Raw genomic sequence first — 24,828 nt, 5'->3', positions numbered from 1 at the left:
AAAGATGTTAAGGGCAGTTTTTCAAATTGTGCAGTAATGTGTGTGCAGTTTTATTATATTGTGCCTTTATGGTTCACATTTAGTGCAATTGTGTGCACACAAAACAGCTTTCTTAGCTGACTAACTATAGCTTACTTATTAATATTAAAAAATTCAAAAAACATTTATATTCAATGGGAAAGTAAATGGTTTTGATAAGGAATCAGTGTTAATTTAAAATTTCTGATAACCTATTAAATGCAGTTTAAACAGTGATTTTTTTTTTTTTTTTTGCTTTCTTTCAAAATTAATTTGTTGTTTGTGGTTAATATTCAATTTATTGTCTGTGCACTAAGATAAAAAAGATAATTCGGCCTGCACATGGTGTCATTTTTTTCCTATCAGGCCCTCAGCTTAAAATGAGTTTGACACCCCTGATCTAAAGGTATGTTAAAAGATACAGTACAACTTACCGAAATATGTATCATGTCTTGTGTAATCGCTAAATCTGTGTTTCGGAAAGACGTTAATAAAACAGCTGAATATCCGTGATTAAACATGTGCGCGGTGCGCACACGGTGCTGGTTCATGTTTAGAGCACTAAAGTATATATGTAAATACTAAGTAAATATGTCTATAAAACTTTGAAAAGTGCTTGATCCGGCCTGAATATTATCTATATGATCCACATGGTAAGCATTGTTAAACTCATCACAGCGTTCCATGCAGAAACCATTCTCATGCACACTCTGCACGTTGTTTGAATTCTCCGCTGTAATGCAATCTCATGCATACTGCGGCATTGGTTTGAACAAGCTCTTTTTCTTGAATAATGCAGAGAGGTGTTCAGGGTCAGCTGGCGTAGATTTGTGCCTCAGCAGCCAGTCACACAATCCAGAGGCACACTTTAGAGTGAAGTCCATTATATGGAGAATAATCCTGGAATGTTTTCATCAAAAAAAATTATTTTCAACTGAAGAAAGAAAGATATAAACATCTTGGATGACATGGGGGTGAGTAAATTATCAGGAAAATTTTAATTCTGAAGTGAACTAATCCTTTAAAACTGCAGTGAACCAAATACAGTCTCAAAAACCCCACCCCTGTTTCCTGCCATCAAGTCAAGTCAAGTCAAGTCACCTTTATTTATATAGTGCTTTTTACAATGTAGATTGTGTCAAAGCAGCTTTACATTGATAACTGGTACATTGTTTGGCTGCACAGCAGCTCTTAAAGAATAGTGTCAATGCAGGCAGATCAAAGCACTGTTGAATATCAAAATGTCAAGTCAAGTGTCCCCAACTAAGCAAGCCAGAGGCGACAGCGGCAAGGAACCCAAACTCCATCAGGTGACATCAGGTGGCAGACAAGTGGCAAATTGGTGTTAAAATGGAGAAAAAAACCTTGGGAGAAACCAGGCTTAGTCAGGGTGCCAGTTCTCCTCTGGCCAACAGTGCTTTGTTACAATTCAGGTTGCTATCATAAGTCCAATAGGATCGCAACATTAAAAGTATTTATTTCAGTTCCATCCAATTGAGGATCGTATTCATCAAGCCGGTATGGACGGTTGTTGAGGAACTGTGTCGTGGCTGTCGTGTCGATGAGGCCTTCACAGGGGATGATCTAGTTGACTCAATCTCTGCTGATACTTCAGGGCTGCGTTGTGGTCGTGTCAAGGTGCAGGTCCTTGGTCTCACCTGGATACGGCCCGGATCCGGTTGACTACGGTGAACCTCGGGATAAACAGAAAGACTAATATTAGCGTAGATGCCATAACGAGTACATCAGGTGTTATAGGAAGTGTTCCCGGTTCCGGCTGACCTAATTTATGCAGCCTAATAATCCTTTAACGGATTTGGAAATATAAATTGGTAATGTGTTATGTGTATGCCAGGTTAAAAAGATGCGTTTTTAGTCTAGATTTAAACTGACAGAGTGTGTCTGCTTCCCGAACAATGCTAGGAAGATTGTTCCAGAGTTTAGGTGCCAAATAGGAGAAGGACCTACCACCTGCAGTTGATTTTGATATTCTAGGTATTATCAGCTGGCCTGAATTCTGAGATCGCAATAGACGTGAAGGACTATAATGAATTAGGAGCTCGCTCAGGTACTGGGGAGCTAAACCATTTAGTGCTTTGTAAGTAACAAACATGTAACCAATCCTGTCACTGTAGGGGTGGGGTTTTCTCCACTGTCCAAACTGGTGTGATTGAGTGGGGGCTGGGACCAATTTGCATATTCATTAAAACACATAGGCTGTTTCTCAATTCCAAGAACGCAGAGAACGGACTTGCGTTCTCGTGGAGTCCGGTCTTGCCAGGCGACCTAGAAAGAACGAACTCAGAAGGACGCGAGGACACAGAACCCATCATTTGAGAATTGAGATGTGCTGCGATCTTGTTGCTCAACTGGCTATTATAAGTGGCTAATGCACAATAAATACAACATAACATCACAAACAAATGTCATAACCTATTAAAAAAAAAAATTTCATATTATTATAGACATTGTTTTCATATCGTTTTATATCTTTTTATTTCACCGCATGTATTTATGAAAATGAATAGCCTTTGTTTTACATGCTTTGTCAATGTTAAGATTATTTTTTATATTCCAATAAAAATACTGCAGGCTTTCTTTAGGTTATCACTTTATTAAAATTAAGCAAAACAAACGGTTTACTTTCATGAGCCGTCCCATATTTGCGAGCTTGTAGCGGGAATCTCATAAGTGAGAAAGAGAACTTTAAAGCTTACAGGCTTCCGTATGTCGACCGACCGCAGCGTCTTCTGGGATTTTTAACGGTTCGATTCTCTCAAGTTTGCATTCGATGCATCCTCGATATCAAGAACACATCTGGGTACTTTCATGCGTCCTCTGTTCTTGCGTTCTTGAGAATTGGAATTGACGGTTCGACGGTTGATGACGACGTAGAGCAAAAACACAAGGACGCAAGATCGCTTAAGAAAGCATATTGAGAAACAGCCATATACTAAATAGGGTGTCGAGTTACATTCAAGCTATTATAAGGCATGAAGAATTTGAAAAAATAAGTTTCAATATGTCATTTTGATAGTCAAAGATGAGTTTTAAGGGATGAAATTATAAACTACAGGGGGACTTTAATAATAGCAGAAAAGAATCTATAGGAAAAGGTGGTGTGAGAGCTCACCTCATCATCATGTAGCCGGAAACAATGAACTGTGTTTAGATGTGTTGAACTGCTGAACAATTCTACAAATGATAGAGAATGATGATTGAACAACTGACCTCATACAATAAATGTCAAAATCTCAATTTAAAATAAACACTAATCTACAATTATATTAAATATTCTACCTTACGGTCTCTGATCCAGAGCGTCTCGTCAGCTGGATGTGGAAATGTTTGTGTACAGTTGTTCAGGTGTTTTATACTGTACTGTTCCTAAATTCTTCAGCTGGATCACAACAGTGAGGAAGGTGATGATGATGAGTTTCTCAGGCTGATTTTATCAGCCGGCAGCTTGACAAAGCATGTAGCAGTACTTTTAGCCCATCATTTAATCACTGAATCCTCTTTTATTCTTCACTGATTATACTCTTCTCTCATCTGTCTTCATCATTCCATCAATCTTATGTTTCTTTTTATTTCCTCCTGCTTTATTAGTTCTTCTAAACTATATATGATGCAGAACACTGAAGAAATGGGTTGAACTCCACTGCTTGTTTCTTCCTCCAGTAATTTTTCCTCATTTCATACTGAGAAAAGCATGAGGTCCAGGACTGGATAAATAAACACTTCTTGCTTCATCAGGTTTCATCAGTGTGTCAAGGAATCCAGGAGTATCAACTAAAGACACATTCCATATTAAATTTTCTTATGTCACTTCTCAATCTTGCTTCTAGTTCACATTATATAGTCTTGTTTCTCTTTCTCTAGTAGAAATAGTGATGGTCCATGAAATGCTGCTGTGAATTTCTTCTGTCTTTGTTTTTCCTCTTGTAGCTTTCTCTCTTGATCTGACTCATTGATTTAAGTGTCTCATAATCATCTTGGTGGGACTTCACACTCTGCTCTGATTCTCTCCTCTGTCTCCTTTATCACTCTCTCAATCTCCTCTTGTCTTTGTTTCTCCTCTTGTTGTTTTCTCTGCATTTCCACACGCATTTTTGGTAAACACAGGTGGTCAAAGACTCTCTCAAACACCTCCTGTCGTTCCACCTCTTTTTGTATCCTTTCTTCATCTCTCAGTCTCATTACTTTAAGTCTTTCTAGTAAAAATCTTGGTGGACCTTCAAACTCTGCTCTGATTTTCTCCTCTGTCTCCTTTCTTACTCTCACAATATCATCTCGTCTTTGTTTCTTCTCTCGTTGTGTTTTCTCTGCTACCTCTCTCCGTCTCCATGGCTTAATTCTTCGTAAACAAATTGGTAGACCTCCAAACTCTGCTCTCACTCTCCCAATCTTCTCTTGTCTTTGTCTCTCCATTTGTTTTCTCTCCTCTTCCTCTTCCTCTCTCAGTCTCATTGACTTAAACCTTTCTAGTAAAAACCTTGGTGGACCTTCAAACTCTGCTCTGATTTTCTCCTCTGTTTCCTTTATCACTCTCTCAATCTCCTCTTGTCTTTGTTTCTCCTCTCGTCGTTTTCTCTGCATTTCCATATATGTTTCCATTTCCATTTCCATAAGCATTGCCTTATGTCTCCTTGGTGAATCCAGGTGGCAAAAGAATCTCTCAAACGTCTCCTGTTGTTCCTCCTCGCGTCGTTTCCTATCTTCCTCTCTCTGTCTCATTGACTTAAGTTTTTCTAGTAAAAATGTTGGTGGACCTTTAAATTCTGCTCTGATTTTCTCCTCTGTCTCTTTTCTCACTCTCTCAATCTTCTCTTGTCTTTGTTTCTCCTCCTGTTGTTTTCTCTCTTCTTCCTCTTGTCTGAATTTCTGAGCATCTTCAAACATCTCAGTACTGTAGGTTCCTCCTCCATTCTGCTCTATTGTATCAATCTTCTGCCATAGATCATTCACCTGCTCTCTGTTATTCTCATCTTTCATTGTGTCAATCTTCTGCCATAGAACAAATACCTGCTCTCTGTGATTACGCTCTATCATTGTGTCAATCTTCTGCAGTAGATAATTCACCTGCTCTCTGTTATTCTGATCTTTATTGTTGAAGACGTGATATCTGCCTCTACACTGATCAACTAGATCTTCTAATGCACTGTTCTCCTCAATGAATTTCTCTACAGACTCTCCATCTAGCTGATCTCCATGAGTGAAAAGAATGATTGAGTATTTTAACACCTCCTGACCAAACAGTGTTTCAATCTGTTCTGCAATCTGCAGCTCATGTTCAGTGAATCTTATACTCAGATTAATCACAATGAGAAAAGCATGAGGTCCAGGACTGGATAAATAAACACTTCTCCCTATCTCCATCACTAACTCTTCATGTTTCATGTGTGTGTGAATGAATCCAGGAGTATCAACTACAGACACAGATCTGCCTGAAAATGTGGCATGAAAAACTGAACATTCACTGGTTACTGAACTTGCACTTCTCACAGAGTTAAACTTATTCTGTCCCAGTATTGTGTTTCCAGATGCACTCTTCCCAACTCCACTTTTACCCAGAAGAACAATCCGTCTGGAGGCTTCTAGCTCATCAGTCTCAAGGGTCTGTCTAGCACAAAGCATTCTGGTCAGCCTCTCTTCAGCTGATGATATACAATAGAGAAAGCAAACATAAGACTAAGACCTGGAAAGAGATGACATTGCGATACTGTTTTTCTGCAATATATTGCGATTTGAAAACAATTTCACCAGATGAGTTGAATAGCTCTAATTGGAAAGAATTAAGCATTCAAGAATGGGCTGATTTTGTTGGGCAGTGAATATGCAAAATAATAAACAAAAGTGCAGATATACAGTAGAACAAAGATATACATGATATAAGCAGTGCTTCATGTTTTTCAGCCAAGTCTAACACTATTCAGGTATAGAAATTTAATATTCAAATGTAAAATAACATGGCATAGTCTTCACTGTATTAATTAAATATATATATATATATATATATATATATATATAAATAAAAGTGTCACTTTTTACTGCAAAAGTGTTTTCTTGTTGTATTTTGTTGTTTGATTAGTATTAATGACACCGAAAGCAGCGGGTTTATTGGGCTGCTGTCACTTTAAGAGCTGCACGGATCCAATATAAATGATACACATCCGTTTTTATTCTCAAATGTTTTCATTAACTTAAGACATAACCAACCGTTTTACAAGGATACTCGCCAAAACTGGAATTTTGACATAATTTTGCATGTCTGTGTCCATTCCAGCACAATAAGACGAGAAAGAGAACTGAATTTATTCATGTTCTCTCTGCACAGAAAATGGGGCATTAGTTCCAGTTCTCTTTCGTGTCTTCTTTAGCTTGAATGTTTAAACTGATAGGAACACATGCAAATAATTTTTTTTTACTCTATTATGTTTAAACTTTGCAATTAATCCCCAAATCACACACATTCCAAACTGGGGGCAGCTGGTCCATAAAGATCACGAATCTACAATCCCATACTTCACATCGCACATCCTGTGATGTGACTATTATGATATTGATTCTAAAACAATATATCATGCAGCACCAAATTCACCTATTCCTTATTCAAGAACACAATTGTGAACTGCAGAGATCAAACTAGCTGCATTACAATTACCAGCCCTGAACTATAATCAAGTCATTAAAATGAATAATTCATTCTATAGACCCCCAGAAGGGGCTTTGTTAGGCTTGCTGCGGTAGTATGCGAGATGCGAATTCAAAAGTGAAATCAAAAGTGAAAAGCGAGCAAACATTCAAAAGCGATTTCAATGCTGCACATATTGATATTGGCTTTCTAATGCCTGCATTATCTTGCAATATAAATGCAAGATAATGCAAATCATTAAAATATTTTTGATGGAGTATTTTAACTCTTCACCAAATATCTTCCACCTCGGCAGCTCCTGCTCAGTTAATCTGGAGACAGGAATGCATTTTAGTTTTCCTCCCTTCACTAGAGTCTTCTTCGGTTTTGCTCCTTTTTCTGTAGAAAAACAAAAAACAAAACAAACAAATTGAATACCATGTTTAATACTTCACTTTACTCACTCAGTCCTAGTGAGTGAATCTATTGAGTGAAAATATTCTTTATCACCGATGTGATAAAGAATATTTTTCCCCCAAAATATTTATATAATATTTTGCATAATGACGACTCACTCACCTATTGCATCTATTTTTGAAAGCAACTCTTGAACTTGTCCATTAGGTTCTTTCTTCTTGTTGTTGAACACATGGTATCTGTGATCATATTTCTGAACGAGTCTCTTCAATGGTTCAGTCTCATTGACAAATTCATCTATTGACATGTTTTCTTCCTCCAGTTCATCTCTTCCAGTGAAGAGAATCCAGGTTTTCTTCAAGCGGTTTTCTCCCAGCAGCTCCTCAATCTTCTCCACAGTTTTTCTCTCTTTTTCAGTGAATCTGTCAGCTTTGATGACCAGCAGAAACACACAGGGACCTGATTCACATCTCTGAAGAACATTTGCATATATCTGCTGAACCTCTTCTTCACTGAGCTTTGTGTTAAATAATCCTGGTGTGTCATAAACAGTGACTCGTCGTCCACAGACAGTCCCAGATTCAATAGCCAGATCTTGTGTGACTGAAGTGAAACTTTCCTTTGATTCAAAAGCTTTTCGTCCCAGGATTGTGTTTCCTGATGCACTCTTCCCAGCTCCTATTTTTCCAAGTAACACCAAATTCAGACCTCCAATCATTTCTGCCATTTTCAAGATGTGGCCTAAAGCTAAAAAGTGCTGTAAGACAAAAATAAACACACTTTTATCTAATATCTCACAGGTACTTCATTCAGTACATATAGGGAATGCTTTTGAAAGGACCACCAACTGGCCCGGAGACTAGGGCTGGGACAATACATCAATGCATTACGAATCAAGAAATGATTCTGGATAGATTCTGAGATTTTCTGTATGTATCGCAAATCTCTCTCAAATCGATTCTGAGCTTAATTTTCAACAGCAGATGGCACTGCGTGCTTTAGAAACAGCCGTACTCTGCTTGCTTCCAATTCCATAAGGCCGGAACACACCAAGCCGACGCTGACGAACTAGTGGCGACAAAAGCAGACTGTGGGGTTGGCTCACGTCAGCAGCGTCTGTGTCCAAAGTTGCCCTGACACACCAAACCAATGCTAGACAGCCGACGGCCAAGTAGCACGTCAGTTCTGCGCCTGCATGAGATGAAATGCCTTTCCGAACCAGCAGGTGGCAGTATCTGAACAGCCAATCAGAATGATCAGATGGCCCGTCGGACCGACGAGCTCCGACGAGCTCCGACGCGACGAGGACCAACTTCAGCCGACGGTGTGGAACACACCGAGAAAACTTAGTCGGCCGACGAACAAAAACTGCCAGACGGCCGACCTGTCGGCTTGGTGTGTTCCTGCCTTTACACACACACTTGAACCTTCTGTAAAATAATTCATAAAGTTCAAAAGGGTTAAAGTGAATTACAAGGGTGTTTGCAGTGGGCTGTTTACATTAATCTCATGTCATAAAAGCAAAATCTGAGGTGCAAATACATGACAGACTCAGCCGAATGCACGGGCACTCTTCTTCGTGAGCAAATAGCCTAGACTAGATTGCCATCTGCTGTTAAAAACTAAGCTCAGAATGGATTTGCGACGCATTTGGAAAATATCAGAAACGATCTACAAATAATGATGCATTGATAGTATTGTCCCAGCCCTACCAGAGACTGTTTTAAATAGAGTTGCTGAAGGCATCTTGCATTGATCTGTCATTTCCTGGTGCTTTGTTGCATTTGATTCCATTATTATTACTATTATGACCTAAAAAGTTTGATTGTAGTTCCAATTGATTTCTGATCATGATTTAAACATTATTATATTGGGACAGTGATTATTTTGATATTTGAACTCTTAATACACAGATCTCACAGTAGTTCACTTTCAGTCATAGTCATTGCCCCACCTTTAAACCTTTATTTTGAAATTGCGATGAACAGTTTGCATATCAAATCTGGTGAAATGATCATCTAATCATCTAAGTGACAAGTTTTAGCTACTTTTCATTGAAAGCAGTTGGAAACAGTGATGCACAGATGGAGTTTGAAATGCTCCACGCATTTAAATGATAACAGTTCATGTGGAGCAGCACGTCAAGTCACATGACTTGACTCGAGTCACAAATTTATGGACTTGAGACTTGCTTAATTAAATGAAGAAAATGACTTGACTTTGACTTGAGATCCAATGACTCACAACTTGACTGTACGACTCAAGTATGAGGGTTGGTGTACCCATTAAGTCCATGTATTCTTTTAGCCCACTTTCAACTCTGAAGTCAAGTTAAAAAAAAAAAAAAAGAAGAGAAAATCTTATTTCATGCTGCTCATTTTAACCAATCCAGTGAATTGTTACTTCCCTGACATTTTTTATTGCATACCAATCACATTTGGCAATGTTGAGTTAACCCCATTCATGTGCATGCTATCTCAGGGGACCTCACACACATGCCCTGTCCAAATACCCACACTTGCGATCTTGGCCATGTAGGAACAAATCAGCTCAAATGAAATAATTAATTTATAGGGAATTATAAAGAGTCACTTAGTTTATGACCGAGCAACTGAGTCGTCCAGCGTTCATTTGCTCGGACCGTAATAAGCTCTTGTAGCGGATATGAATATCCAACTATCGTGAAAACACTGATTAGAGCACGGTAACTTGAAGATCGACAGTTTAAGACATTACATTTTTCAAGCACATAATACAAGACACTTTCTTTTAAAATCTACAAGAGACTTTATTTATTCTAACACAAACTAACACAAACACGCACACACACACAAACATTCATACACGTTGCAGAAAGAAAAGAAAATGAGAGAGATTTAAGAGAGAATGAAATGGTGAGCATGATTTCTAGCAGTATGCACTTCAAAAGACCCGACCTGAACGAACCATGAATCATTAATGCACCAGTTCAACTTTAGAATCTGGAGGTATTTGCTTGAGTCGACTTTAAATGGGTAACTCCTCGTCGGTGTCCTCAGCTTGGAGAGAAGGGTTTTTCCGAGTCAATGATTTGTTGCAGGATCTTTCAGGTCCAGATTGTTGTTAGGTAAAAACCAATCATGCTGGCAAATGAAATGAAGTCTCTTGTAGTGGCTGGAGTTAAAAGTGGAAGCAGCAAAAGTCGGTTAAACTTTGCGGCAAAACTTAACTTAGAACCTGCTTAGAGAACGAGAAAGTTAAAGTAAAAGAAAAGTGAGTAAAAGTTGGATGGCTTGAATGAGCTGCTTGTCTGTACTTTGTCTCCATCTTAGTATTGTCTTTGTTCTAGTTCCTAGTCTTTGTCTTGTGATGTGACTATTTAAACTTAGGTGTTTGTCCCACCTCTGTGAGGGGTTCTGGTTAATCAGGTATCATCTTGTTTCAAAGGTGGCTTTTTCTCTGCCCCAATAATAAACTGAGTGTTACCTCCAGTCTCTGAAATTGCCTATCTCGGCAGACAACACAGTTTAGACATGATTGCTATTAAACGGAATATGACACATTTTACACGGATTTCATTCAAGCCATGATTTGAACATACACTGCGTTCCAAATTATTATGCAAGTGACATATCAGGAAGATAACTGGTATCAATCTCAGACAAAATAATTTGCCAGGTCTATGGAAACCCTACTTAGAGGTTGTTCCACATTATTAAGCAAGTCACAGTTCTCATGCAATATGGGAGGAAGAAAGATCTTTCTGTAGATGAAAAGCATGAAATGGTGCAATGTTGTGCAAAAGGCATGAAAACAACTAATATTGTGTGAAACGGAATGGAGATTATCAAATTATCATAAGATTTGTGAGTGATTTAGAGCACAGCAGAACTCGGTCAGATAAAGGCTTATTAAGGAAAGTTCCTGTCAAAAAAATTAATTGTATTAAAAGGGCAGCTATAAAAAAAAGCCAGTGTTGAGCAGCAAACAGGTATTTGAAGCTTCTGGTGTCTCTGGATGCTCAAGAAGCTCTCCATGCAGGCTGGCAGTTGTGCGTAAAGATGCATTTTTTTCATTTACGCTAAATGTCATACGCCTTTCCTATTCTACTTACAGGAAAAAAAAAAAAAACGAAACTGGCGCTGCGTTCGTTCCTTAAGTAGAATAGGGAAGGTGTAGGACATTTAGCGTAAGCGTTTTGAAGAATGTGGAAAGCAGAAGCACGTTCAAGGTGATATTTTGTGTTTATAAAGCATAAACAGTTGCATTTTTTTTTTTGAAAATGACCTATCGTTTTGCTAGATAAGACTCTTATTCCTCGTCTGGTATCGTTTAAAGCCCTTTGAAGCTGCACTGAAACTGTAATTTTGACCTTCAACCGTTTGGAGGCCATTGAAGTCCACTATAAGGAGAAAAATCCTGGAATGTTTTCATCAAAAACCTTCATTTCTTTTCGACTGATGAAAGAAAGACATGAACATCTTGGATGACATGGGGGTGAGTAAATTATCAGGAAAAGTTTATTTAAAAGTGGATTAATCCTTTAAGCTAAAATAAAGTAAGGGAAAATATTTGCACTAACTGTTAAAAATGAATACTGTATGTAACAATGATAGAGAGATTTCTGTTTACATTTTTTGTTAAGTATGGAAAAAAATATTTTAGTAATGAAATTTGAAGTAAATGAGTAATAAGGAAAGTAAATTTTTCAGAAATGTTGTGCTTTCTTGTGCTTGCATGTTACAATGGCCCTCCTATGAGGTGACAATCACAGCAACGGCCCCCAGCCAATTTGAGTTTGGGACCCCTGGCTTGAATGGTACAGTGCCACAAAACGCATGCAAACTATAGCTAACACAAGCTAACCTTGAATGAAAAAAACTTAACATTTCTCAATGTGGGCACAATGAAAATACAGTAAATGTGTTGTGTTACATTTCAGTAATTTTGCCAGTCAAAGTTGACAAGCTTTTTAATGAGAAACACCACAAGGGATTCAGGCTGATATTTTTCTTTGGACCTTTCCAGATTTCCATCTGATCCGTGACTTTGGTGTTTGGTGCCATCAGGGTTGATCTCGGAATGAACCTGCAAGCACAACAAAAAATACATTATTTTTCAGACTGGAGTTTGCAGAATTTGCCCTAACGCCTGTTTCACACATACTCCATTTGCAGTGCGTTTGTGGTGCAGGAGCAGCACACACTCTTATGCTTTCACATATGCCGTGTTTGCAGTGCGCAGTTGATCCATGGCTGTAGATCATAAACACAACATTTACTTATTTTTATTTCAAATCCAAAAGTTGTAACTAAATATGGCTTGTCAGCATTGTGATTCCCTTTGTACATAGGCTACACTCTTTCATGTCATGTTTAAACGCACTACATTTAAACGTTTTATTCAATTCATTACTTTATATTTATAAAGTAATAAGTAATATATATTTAAATATATGCTTTATCTTAAAATCAAACATTTTAAATTAAAACTTACAATAGACAAAAACAGACAAATCTAGTTTTTTCTTTCTCTTTTAAATCTTTATATAAGAAATCCCGTGGGTCATAAATTATTTTCCATCTCCACAAAGAGACAAGTGCAATCCATTATGTCTCCTTGTTTATCTAAATGCAAGGTAAGTTGTTGTTTTTACTTGCTTTACCTGAGGCAAAAACCCATGTGATGACTTTGAAACTGATTAGACTTTAAATATATACATCTATGGAGAAATTACTAGATTTTCGCACCAACACTTTTATTTTAATACAAACAATGCACTGTCGCTTAAATTAAAGCACTACTACATCCGATTCTGAATGGACTTACAGAGATGGTACATAATTAGCTGATAATCCATTACATTCAAATCACTAAAGCTTATTTCTTTACAACACATTCCTGTAGCTCAAGCAGTAGAGCAAGATGGATAATTTAATAAAAATGAATAAAATAACTTAAAAAGACTTAAAGGATTAGTCCACTTTTAAATAAAAATTTCCTGATAATTTACTCACTCCCATGTCATCCAAGATGTTCATGTCTTTCTCTCTTCAGTCGAAAAGAAATGAAGGTTTTAGATGAAAACATTCCAGGATTATTCTCCTTATAGTGGACTTTAATGGCCTCCAAACGGTTGAAGGTCAAAATTACAGTTTCAGTGCAGCTTCAAAGGGCTTTAAACGATACCAGACGAGGAATAAGGGTCTTATCTAGAGAAACGATCGGCCATTTTCGAAAAAAATACAACTGTATATGCTTTATAAACACAAATGATCGCCTTGTACGTGCTTCCGCTTTCCGTATTCTTCAAAAAGCTTACACCTTATGTCCTACGCCTTCCCCATTCAACTTACGGAAAAATGTAACTGGCGCTGCGTTCGTTCTGTAAGTTGAATAGGGAAGGCGTAGGACATACAGCGTAAACTTTTTGAAGAATACAAAAGTACGGTTTTCGCGGAACCACTCGGAAGGCGATAATTTGTGTTTATAAAGCATGAACACTTGTATTTTTTTTTTCCCGAAAATGACCGATGGTTTCTCTAGATAAGACCCTTATTCCTCATCTGGTATTGTTTAAAGCCCTTTGAAGCTGCACTGAAACATTTTGACCTTCAACCGTTTGGAGGCCATTGAAGTCCACTATAAGGAGAAAAATCCTGGAATGTTTTCATCAAAAACCTTAATTTCTTTTCGACTGAAGAAAGAAAGACATGAACATCTTGGATGACATGGGGGTGAGTAAATTATCAAGAAAATTTTATTTAAAAGTGGACTAATCCTTTAAATACAATGTAAGTTGCTTTGAGTAAACGTGTCTGCCAAATGCATGAATTTAATTGTCATGTAAAAAAAAAATTATTTTGGGTTACCTCATTCTGCATTTCAACAAAATGGACAGCAAATGCTGGAGTAGAGTCTGTTAGCTACTGTGGCTGGAGAAAGATTCTCCCCTTCATATTCAGCATCCATGTTTTTGCTTAGAGAACAGACTCTCCTGTAATAGACACAGTCACAGCAGCCCTTTAGTGTTGTTATAGTTTATAGAAAAAACTACAATACAATAACAGAACTTATGACTAACAATGATGAGGTGAAGGGTGACGATTTTTCTTATAGTGAAGTTTATAGTTTAATAAATTAAATAACATTTATATTAGTAAGAAAAACTTTGCTATATTAACAATGGCACATTGCTAACCCTTTCCTCCTCCTCCTTAAGCGTCAACCCTCAAATTCAAGAACAGACAATGACGGATGATTGTTTAAAAGCATTAACTCTTAACTCTGCTGCTTAGTTTAATTGCCAGATACAATATATTATGTTTGCCTGTTTTACTAATGCTTACTTCAGCTTATTCACTTCGTTGATGTTATTAACGACTGCAATCCAAATAAAAGACTCCAAAATGCCTTATCCAGATCACAAACCTGAAAATAATGCACTTAAACAATGGTGTTGTCTATCTCACTTTTCCTCAGTATTTCACATTAGTTCGCTGCTGTTACGTTAAGTTTCCGACAACTCAACCTTATACTTGACATTAAAGAGGCAGCAGAACACACAAATGTTATGTTTATCAGTTTACCTAAATATTATTTCAGGTAATATACTCTAGGTGAACTTACTCACCTGGGTCCGGTTGCACCAGCTGTACGTACACCCGGTCGTAAGACTAAGCTTAACGTAAAATGCGTTTTAAGTCCTGCGTAGAATTAATACCTGTTGCACCATCTGGGCGTAGCGCACGTCTGAGACTAAATCTTACGCCTAGTCAAAGGTAGGTGTGAAGTGAGAAGTCTTGTTTCCATGGTGAAAATAAAGATAAAAACGTTGAGATGATGCCGCGTCTGGTATACAGGCTACACGATCCCGGGCTTTCCGGTTTGAAAGAGTAAGTATATGGAGACAGAGAATTTATTGAAAGGTTTCGTTTCAGCAGGTTGCTGAATAGCTCAATAATTTTTCTTGCTTCACAATCTGAGTAATTTATTTATCCTTTTTTCGGCTCAGCAGTCATTTTTCATCTATTCGTTGGAGCGAGTAAATTCAAATTGATAACCATAGTAACGCGAACGGCGTCTCAACTAATAGTGCTGTAGAACATGCCAGCGTGTACGCGCATCGTCTACGCTAAGCGTACCTGCACCTAGTCATAGTTTTAGATGGTGCAACAGGTGTAAATATTCATCGGAAAGCTGGACGTAACTACGTCCAGCGTAGAGCTTACACCCATTTTTTTTACGTCCAGCTGGTGCAACCGGCCCCAGGCGATCCGGCCGACATAAAAGGCACCAAAGTCCTTCCAGCGTGAAAAACGACACAATAAATCATGCTAGTTTGTTTGTAGTATACATGAAAGCATTTTGACATGTTTGTTTTACATACAACAGAAATAATATACTAACCTTTTTGGTGAGGTACTGGTACATCTTTTGTCCATTAACCGCCACTTCCACCATGCAGTTAAAAGAAATCTATCTTGCCATTCATCAGCTTTTTGCGGTCAAGTTCACTACTGTAAATGGATTTACAGTTGAAAAGAATTACAATAGTGACCATACATTTTCCCATAATCCTTCGCTGTGTACAGTAACATACTGTTTACACATTTTACAGTATCATACTGTACAGTAAAATACTATTCAAATTACAGAAATCGGTTACAGTGACAAACTTTAATACATTTTCTGTGTTTAATGATAAAATTTCTTTGTATGCTTTTACCTTACCTTACTTCCTTAATTTATAACTATATATTTAGATAGGCCTACAAATTCCTAAAAAGTTCCTAAAGTTCCTTATGTATAACCAGGCATAACTCTGGATCCAAGCCGAGTTAGATGAGTTCGTGTACACACCTCACGCACCAGATGCCGTGCGCACACTCAAGGCAGTTGGACATTGTGGTGTATTAGAGGTAAAAAATGATATAAATACTGGTTTCTCGCACAAATCGATCGTTTCGTGTCTTAGGACATCAATGTGTCGTCACGAGCCGCAGGGTTTAATTTGGATTTGTCTGTGTGTGGTTTTTTTCACTCTTATAGATGAAGTTCCCATTTACATGCATTATACGACTGACAGACTGCAACGGTTAGAGTTAAAAATCATCATTTGTGTTCTACTGAAGAAACAAAGTCACCTACATCTTGGATGCGCTGGGGGTAAGCAGATAAACATCAAATTTTCATTTTTGGGTGAACTATCCCTTTAAGATGCCATGATGGAATTCTGCAAAAATGTGTCTGTTCAGTCACATTTTTTTCCCCTCCAGACAGTTGTAACCTAAATAATTTATTGTTTTAACATATGTAGATGATTTAGAGCAATGGAGTCATCAACACATGAAGTGCAATGACTTCAGTTGATGCGGTCTTGAGCTTCAAATAAAAAAAAAAAAATCTATATTTTAGAGCTCCTTGGATTCAAGTTATTTTCATCATCCATTTAATAAAATTTTATTACAGATTAATAAACTGTGAACAAAATTATTTAAAGTGTCATGCTTGTTAGTTATGAAATCGATTACTGCTTTATTTATTCAGAAACAGAAGTAACTTCATTTTGTTAGTATAACACCAAATAAATATAACATTCTACCAGCTGAGCCTGGAGGAGTTTTCTGCTGCATGCGCTAGAGAGTGACTGTTGATGGTATCGCATAATGGACACATCCTTCTGTACTCGCATTCACAAATTCAAGACAGAAATCGAAAACCGTGAATCTAATCACCATACATGCAAAAGTTCACTTCAAGAATGACCACACTGCTGACTAGCAGTCCTTGCACACATGAGTTATTGCAGGTACATATCAGCATGTTATCATATCAGCACATTATCATATCAGCCGATTGTGATGTCGTGCTGATAATATCTTGCATCCCTAATATTCATTCACTGAGCAGCATTTGCACAACCTGTCATGCTGTTGGCTATGCCGCTGCAGCAGACACATATTGCAGTATTAGGGCTAACAATTAATTGATTAATTGATTGTGAAAACGATGATAGATCATGGGAAGTTGTGTAAATTGACATCCCTAGTTTTAATACATTGTGCAGCCCTAGAAAGTGGTCTAATAATACAATTCATGGATTCTCATCCATGAATTGCGCCACTTCTGGTATTTTGCCGGTTACCTGGCACAGGTAAATTGCAGTCAAGAATTTTTTTTTTTTTTTTAAATCAAGTACTTGAATTGAATAGAGGAATCATGACAGCCCTATTTCAATGCTTTTGCCTTCTCTCGCAAGGCATCAGGGAGCCTCTATCAATATGTGCTGTATTGAAATCGCTTTTGAATGCACACTGGCTTTTTAATTGTGCTTTAGAATTTGCGGTGTTCTCAATCATCAGTACAGCCAAAAAGTTATTAGAACAGAGAGTAGGGCTGGGCCAATAAACTACATCATATGCAATCGTAATAAAATAATGATAATGATGATAAGCTCTGGATATCTAACAGCCAATCACACAGCAGAAATAATCGCAAAATAATCGTGCCGCTTAGCTTACACGTCAAAGTACATGCGCATTTCCTACTGCACATTGTAAGCTATTGTCAAACAAAACTTGACACAAGGAGGAAAAAAATAGTGAAGCTGCGACGAAAGTAAAAGCGGTAGTGAAACTAACCACGAGTTGTTATCCAAAGATGATGAAACTGTCGATAAAAAAAAATGGAGCGCGACTTCAGTTATAAACGCATTTGAACCGTGCCACATGGACCATTTATCGGCTCAGCATTTTATTTTCCATATCGCCCAGCCCTAAAAGAGAGCCTGTTTTTACATGCAACCTAAAATTTCACTATTGATTGAAAAGTCAATCAGACTGAAAAGTCTTTTGCCTATGCAAATACTTGATCAATCTGACTGATCTTAATCCTGTTTAAAAGGATGGGCTAGATCTTATGTTGTCTGTTAAATAGGAAAACATTATCTATGTAAACCGCTCAATTTTAATGAATCACATTCTCACTTTAATTACATTCCCTCTCGCACACACATTTAGTTACTCTTCTTAGGGCTGTATGCAGCATTTCATAATTACCAAGATCACTAAATGGTGTTTGTTAGGAGGAGTGTTAGGGGGGTTCGGGGCATGTGCCATAGAAAGAAAGAAAGAAAGAAAAGAAAAAAAAAAAAAATTACTGGTGTGCATCTTAACCAAAACAATGGCACTGATATATTTTAAGATCTGTCAGTAAAAGTGGCTTTCTGTTAAAACAGTTCAAACATGCATATTAGGGACTAGCTTCTGTGAAACCTGCCGTCTTTGACACTGCCACCACTGCCATCTGGAAAGTTAAGCATCAAAACTTAAAATAATATATTAATAATAATAACTCTTGCCATTACTAATAAAAACTACATGGCTCAGCTGAGATTTTTTTTTTAAATTTTATTAAAAAAAAAAAAAAAAAAAAAAAAAACTGATTATAAATGCTTATGACTTACATCTGGATTTACACTGACATTTGATTTCCACCAAATAGCACTAATTTTGCTCCTTTTGTTGGATTTTAAGTGTCATTGATCGATTTTTAACTTAAATACTGCTTTTTATAAAACAAAGTCATAGCCTATGCTTGTTATGCCTTAGTTAACTTCTTTTTAGAACTGGGCGATGCATTTCCCCAGCTCCCCGGCAAATATAAATGTCAGGAAACCCGATGCCTTGCCATATAAGTCATCAAATGTCAATAGACCACTGCATCGTTTAATTTAAGCAGGTAAAAGTTGGTTTTCCCGTACTTTGCTCCCAACAGATTTTTTAGAACAGCTAATAGTTACCTTTCTTGGTGGTCTGCCAAAAATAAAGAAGACTTTTTATTTGACATTTTCTCTCAGAGGACTGTGCGGCGCAGACTGCGCTATTTTTTAATTGCTGTGTCAGATTTATTGCTGTTTCAAGTCAAGATGTTGTAGGATATAGGCTGTCATGGTGCGTGTGTGTGTCTGTCAATCACCAGTCAGCGACAGCTCCGAACTAAGATTAAACAACCAATATTTACTTAATTCATTTAACATTTCCCCTAAACTGTTTTAGGCCAGAAACATTTAGGGTTAGATTTAAATCATTCGGGGCTTGAGCCTATAACTGCATAATTCAGATTGCAAAATGTACAGTTTTTCTCAGCATAACTTTCTGAATCAGCAGCCAGACTGGATTCTTCCGTATTGATGAAAATCTTTGTTTTTAAACATTTTATAGTGGGTACTCTGGCCACCTTGTTTGTCTAATTTTCTCAGCGAGCTAGCATATGTCCCAAACGCTTCCCGACAAGCAATTTTATGTCTAAAAGACGTCTAATAGCCGCCAAAACATAGCCCAGCCGTCTAGGCTAAAACGAGGCAAAATTTGGGCTGTCAGTGAAAATCGAATAGACGTCTAACCATAACCCAAGAGTAGACTAGTCATCAGATATACAGCTAATGAATGACTACATCTATACATGTAATAGACAACAAAATAATGGCTAAAGGATTCTTTTCACTTAAATGTAACAGGTTCTGATAAATGACAATCCGTCCAAACAAATTAAATATAAAGGTTTTTATTTAGAAAAAGAACTCAAGATAATACAAAATGATAAAGAAATAATGAAAATTAAATTTTACAAATACAATACAATTAAACACATTCTACAACTTAACATAATAAAAATACAAAACGTTAACAAAAAAAGTGAAATAATAATGGTTAACAATGTTTTTTTTGTTTATAAAACAACCTGATTAATTTTCGGTTCCATAAATTCCATATTTTATGTAAAGCACTTTGAATTGCCTTGTTGTTGAAATGTGCTATATAAAATAAACTTGCCTTGCCAAATCAAAAACTCATATTTTCATATCATAATGATCAAAAGATTAAAAGATGAGGCTTTCGTAAAACAAATAATAATAGGGTGCACAGGTTTCATGAATAAATACAACCCCCTTGTATTTAGATAATAATGAGTTTTAGGGCACAAGGAAACACTACAATACATGTGCATGTAGCATGTTAAGCTAACCACAACATGGCTTACTCTGAGTCTGCACTGTTACCCGCTAAAATGTCACTGTTCATATTGTGTGTATATATATATATATATATATATATATACACAATATTATAGAATGTGTAGGATTGTGTGACATCAAAAATATGCAGTTTCAAATGTATACTTGCATTTGATGGTATATCATGAATCCCACAAGCTTTGTGGCCAAAAATTACTTAACACTATTTTGGTTAAACTCATTGCTGGTGTGAATCAGGGCTATAGCCAAGCCGTAAAAATTAGACTATAGATTACCTTGATTTCGCCGGGTGGACTAAAAGCAGACTGCACATATCCAATTCAGAGCTAAATCGTGACTACAGATAGATAGACCATGTCATGAAATGCCACTTACATCTTGTAGAAATCATTGACATTGCGAACATGATGGGATATCAACCATCTCATGCACTTCCTGTCCAAAAAAATACAATAAATCAGGATTGACTATAGGTGTACGGTGACCGGGAGGGGACATGTTCAGTTAACTTAGTTTTGTCGTGGCCACAACATATAAACTCGTGGCAAACTCATGGTAATATGTTGTGGCCATGAGATATTAATTTGTTGGAACGTTATAATAAGTAGTGGCCACAAGATCATTTTGTCGAGGTAATGACATCCTTATGTCGTGGCCACGCAACGTAAAGTCGTGGCCTCGAGATCATATCTAATGAAGGCCACTCATTATGTTGAGGGAACAACATCTACTTCTCATGGCCACGAGTTCAATGTGTAAACAACCTGCATGACCAACCTGGAATTATCAGAAATGGATAAGACTATGATAATATTTTTTTTTTAATTAAGAATGAAAAATAAGGGTGGAATTAAGGAATGATTATTAACACATATACATATATATTATATATATATATAAAATTCCCATAAATGAACTTCCTGTAAAATTCCCGTTCGCCTACAGAAATCAAATCAAATCAAGCTTTCATAGGTTATATACAAATAATAAACAAAATATTTTTAACATAGACTATAGCCTATTAATAGTAACACATTTTTTAACTTAATTCAAATGCTGTCACAGGCACGAGGGGCTGAAAACAGACGCTCATTTAAGCAACTGTTGGATGGGATTAAAATGTACATTTAAACATTTATTGATAAACTTTATTCGGATGCTGTCTAAGCAACATCGCGCGCAATATAATATAATATGCTAATATAATCATTCGTTAATTCCGTTCTTTTTCTAAATTAAAAATATTATTATAGTCATCCATTTCTGATAATTCCAGGTTGCTATGGTCACGCAGGTTGTTTACACATTTAACTCGTGGCCATGAGAAATAGATGTCGTTCCTCAACATAATGAAGTCGAGGCCTCGACTTTGTATCGCGTGGCCACGACATAAGGATGTCGTTACCTCGATAAAACGATCTTGTGGCCACAACTTATTATCACGTTCCCACGAGTTTATATGTCGTAGCCACAACAAAACTAAGTGAACCGAACATGTCCCCTCCCGGGTGTTACGAGATTTTCGGTTTCTGAGATTTTCGGTTTCCGAAGGCGGAGCATACATGAATATTAATGAGTTTCGCAGACATGCGCGATTGCACTTGCAACTGAGAATTTTAGTTCACATTGTATCTCAAGACATTAGTGGATTATTCCATTAAGGTAACTATATTCTCAGCGTCGCGGCTGACTTTTGCCTAAACTACAGTTGTTTACTTCTAGGCAGGGGCGATTCTAGGGTCAGAGCTTTAGGGGTGCTGAGCACCCAATGAGCCCCACTGCCACCACCCACCCTCTTTTCACACAAAAACAAAAAATATGTCTATTGAAAAATAACTATCATTTTAACATTGATTCAACTAACTCCAAAATCCAGATTTTTTTTTTTTCTTTTTTTTTGAGACCTTTTCAAAACAACAGCTTAATTGTGAGAGTTCACACAGACAGCCCCCTGTAACAAACACAAAACCTTCTTCACTCAGCTGGTTTTCCTGACCGTTAACTCCATGTGCCTCCTTTTGTATCAACAGTCATCAGATTGGTTAGATTAGATTCAACTTTATTGTCATTGAACAAAGTAACAGGTACTTGGACAACAAAATGTAATTCATCTTCTGTAAATTATTTACAAATGGCCATCTCTAACATATCTGGTTGCACGCCTGTCTGAACTTTCATAAACCAATATAAGTCATCAATAAATAATAATAAAACAAGCTTCACATCAAGAGCAAAAAAAAAAAAAAAAAAGAAAAAAAAGAAGGTAAAACCAAAAAGTCCAAAATATCCAGATTATTTACAGAGGTCTTGAAAATACTTAGAAAGTAAATATATAAAAAAAAGAAAGAGAGGGAAATCTTTGAAGTACTTCCCCTGAATCCCCATTTGGCTCTACTTTGGGAGAGTTAATCTATGTCGCCGCACTTTGAGGGTGGCAAACCTGTCAATGACCCTTTGGTGTTCAATTTTTTCAAGCAACTCCTTCTCAATAGACATCACAGCTAGGTGCTGGAGTCTGCTTTGGCCTGTGGTCCTCCTGAGCCATGTATGGAGCCGACGCAAGGCACTAAAAGACCGCTCACATATTGTCAAGGCAACCTGCATAACAGCTTTCAGTGAAGGGAACATTTCCGAATCTAGGAGTTTGTACACTGCTAGCATGTCCTGAACTGTACCAGCCTCACACTTTTTTGCAACTATCACTTCCTCTGACTTAAGTTCAATATGGTAATGCAGAGCCAGTGCTGTCAGATGAGGCTCAGACAAGAAATGACCTGAGGTTGGACTGCATGCCTGAATTCCATTGAGCACATCCTCATTCACACCAGAAAAACACCTCTCAAGTTCACAGATCATTCGGTCCAGACAAGGAAACAAAAGTTTCCTCTTGAGATCTCCATTGTGGGTTTGAAATAAATAAAAAAATAAAAGCAGGGGACCATTGCCTAGATAAGTAATTTGATACAACAACAGCTGGTTTGCATTATCTGTTACTTTAGCTTGCTTAACACTTTTCAGAAGAACAAAAAAAAAAAAAAAAAAAAAAACAAGACAGAGGTCATTATGGACTGTCCCTAGTCTCTCACCTGAATCTGTCTTTTTTCTTTTAAAGAACTGTCGTATGTCCATTGCTCACTGGCAGGCCACACACACACACACACACACACACACACACACACACACACACACACACAGAGAGAATGAGAGAGTGTAATGCTAGGAGTTCAGGAGTTAAGCCTGGTTCAGGTTAAATCCTCTGTGTGTGAGGAATGAATAAATACAGCAAAAGAAAAACATTAAACTTTCTTTTATTGTCTAGTTTGATAGTCAGCCACAACTGAAAAATAACAGATATAAATCTAGGAATGAATAACAATTCATTTAAAAAGCCACAGTGACTGTTTTCACACATACTGGTGGTATACAGTGATATGTCGTTTGTTTTCACTCTGGTTTCCATGACGACTGACCAGAAAAGACGCACGTGACTCCATGTTTACATGACTCCCGATTGTTAAAATGAGTATCAAATTAACGATAAACTTTAACAACAGAGACACACGTACGCACTACACAGGTACGCAGTTTATTTGTCGCGCTGCTGTTTTTGTTTCACGCTCTAGCAGTTAATAAACAGAACTGCAGGCGTCTTGCGGAAGAACACTGTAACCGGCGCTACTTCTCTCCGTTCATGACTATGGACGAGTCACTCAGGTCCTGTGCTACTCCACAGCGGTGGCGATCCGCTGGACTAAAATAGTCCGAAAATAAACACTTATTATAGGTGTACCATGGTGATTCAGGATACTGACTCCAGTACTCACCGATATGGTTTCGGAATCGGAACAACTCCAGGTAAAAGGAAAGAAGTGTGAGACACAGCTTTGGAGCAACTTAGTTGATTCACAACACTACATAACGGGTTCTCACTCTGCGTGTGTTTCGCGCTGGATGACGGTCGTGCTGAGCGGTGCAGGTACAGAGGAGGAGAAGAAGAAGAGAAGAGGATGACACCATTTGCTAAGGGGGATGTTTTCATTTTCATCCTTAACACATACATTTTAAACCACAAACTACGGAGTATGTTTTGGACATTATTTAACCTTGTAAAAGACAAACAAAAATTTTAGAATAACAACAATTCTTACTCCAAGTTTTAGGGGTGCTGAGCTCCTTTTTATGGGTGCTGAAGCACCCCTAAAATGTGGCTAGCCTCGCCCATGCCGGACTATATCGGGTCTATAGTTAACCGAGACAGTGAAATGACGGCTATGCTTGCTGGGTTATTCTCACGATTAGATAGAAATAATGACCCATTTAAAAATAAAATCGTCCCAAAGTCTTCCTCGATTATCTCAGCAGAAATTATGACTATTTAGAAAACAACTAAACGCTTTACTACAGCAATTGTGTTGAGTTCAATTATTAACACAAGTTAGCATTAGATTTTTTTAAACGTACCTACCAGAAAAAAAAATCCTTTGAGATCAGATTGGATGTGACATTTCGAAAGGCAGGATTGTTCTTTGCAATCTGCTGCTGATGCTGCGAGAAGGGCTGGATGCTGCTTCTGCTTCTTCTCCTTGTGTAAGCTAATTTACGGCAGCTTAGATGCTTCAAATGCGTATTGCTGCCCTCCTCAGGTCATCTGAAGAACTCCATCTTATATATTAAATCCTCAAATAAAGCCCAGTGTGAAGTAAAAAGTTTATAACAATCTTTGTTGTCTATTGTTACTGCC

The 24,828-nt window shown here is 37.4% G+C and overlaps 1 protein-coding gene across 8 annotated transcripts; it reads right to left on the bottom strand.

Annotated features, from left to right (window-relative positions):
• Nucleotides 1–1,105: 1,105 nt before the first annotated feature.
• On the bottom strand, nucleotides 1,106–24,694 carry LOC127509893 (GTPase IMAP family member 3-like). 8 transcript variants are annotated; one of them, XR_007929386.1, is made up of 7 exons: nucleotides 24,553–24,662; nucleotides 23,912–24,050; nucleotides 7,232–7,826; nucleotides 6,947–7,051; nucleotides 3,319–5,675; nucleotides 3,152–3,213; nucleotides 1,106–1,712 (listed from the first exon to the last, which is right to left on the bottom strand). XR_007929386.1 is itself a non-coding variant. In XM_051889160.1 (3 exons), exons 2-3 carry the CDS (start codon nucleotides 7,794–7,796, stop codon nucleotides 6,834–6,836), a joined length of 783 nt encoding a protein of 260 aa, XP_051745120.1. In that variant the 5' UTR covers nucleotides 7,797–7,826; nucleotides 24,549–24,662; the 3' UTR covers nucleotides 5,665–6,833. The 8 variants fall into 8 exon arrangements, 1 of the variants encoding a protein (XP_051745120.1); XR_007929385.1 differs by lacking the exon at nucleotides 23,912–24,050 and having other exon boundaries at nucleotides 24,553–24,694; XR_007929384.1 differs by lacking the exon at nucleotides 23,912–24,050 and having other exon boundaries at nucleotides 24,549–24,662.
• Nucleotides 24,695–24,828: the final 134 nt, after the last annotated feature.

This window comes from Ctenopharyngodon idella, chromosome 3, assembly GCF_019924925.1.
Source record: "Ctenopharyngodon idella isolate HZGC_01 chromosome 3, HZGC01, whole genome shotgun sequence".
Lineage (NCBI taxonomy): Eukaryota > Metazoa > Chordata > Actinopteri > Cypriniformes > Xenocyprididae > Ctenopharyngodon > Ctenopharyngodon idella.
Note: the sequence above shows the minus strand (reverse complement) of the source record. Positions and strands in the feature narration are given on the sequence as shown.

What these genes read in the sequence shown, in the direction of transcription:
- LOC127509893 (XM_051889160.1), bottom strand. Translation starts at nt 7,796, where the DNA reads ATGGCAGAAATGATTGGAGGTCTGAATTTGGTGTTACTTGGAAAAATA. An exon ending in TTCAAAAATAGATGCAATAG is followed by an intron (nt 7,052 to 7,231) that starts GTGAGTGAGTCG and finishes GTTTTTCTACAG; the next exon opens with AAAAAGGAGCAAAACCGAAG.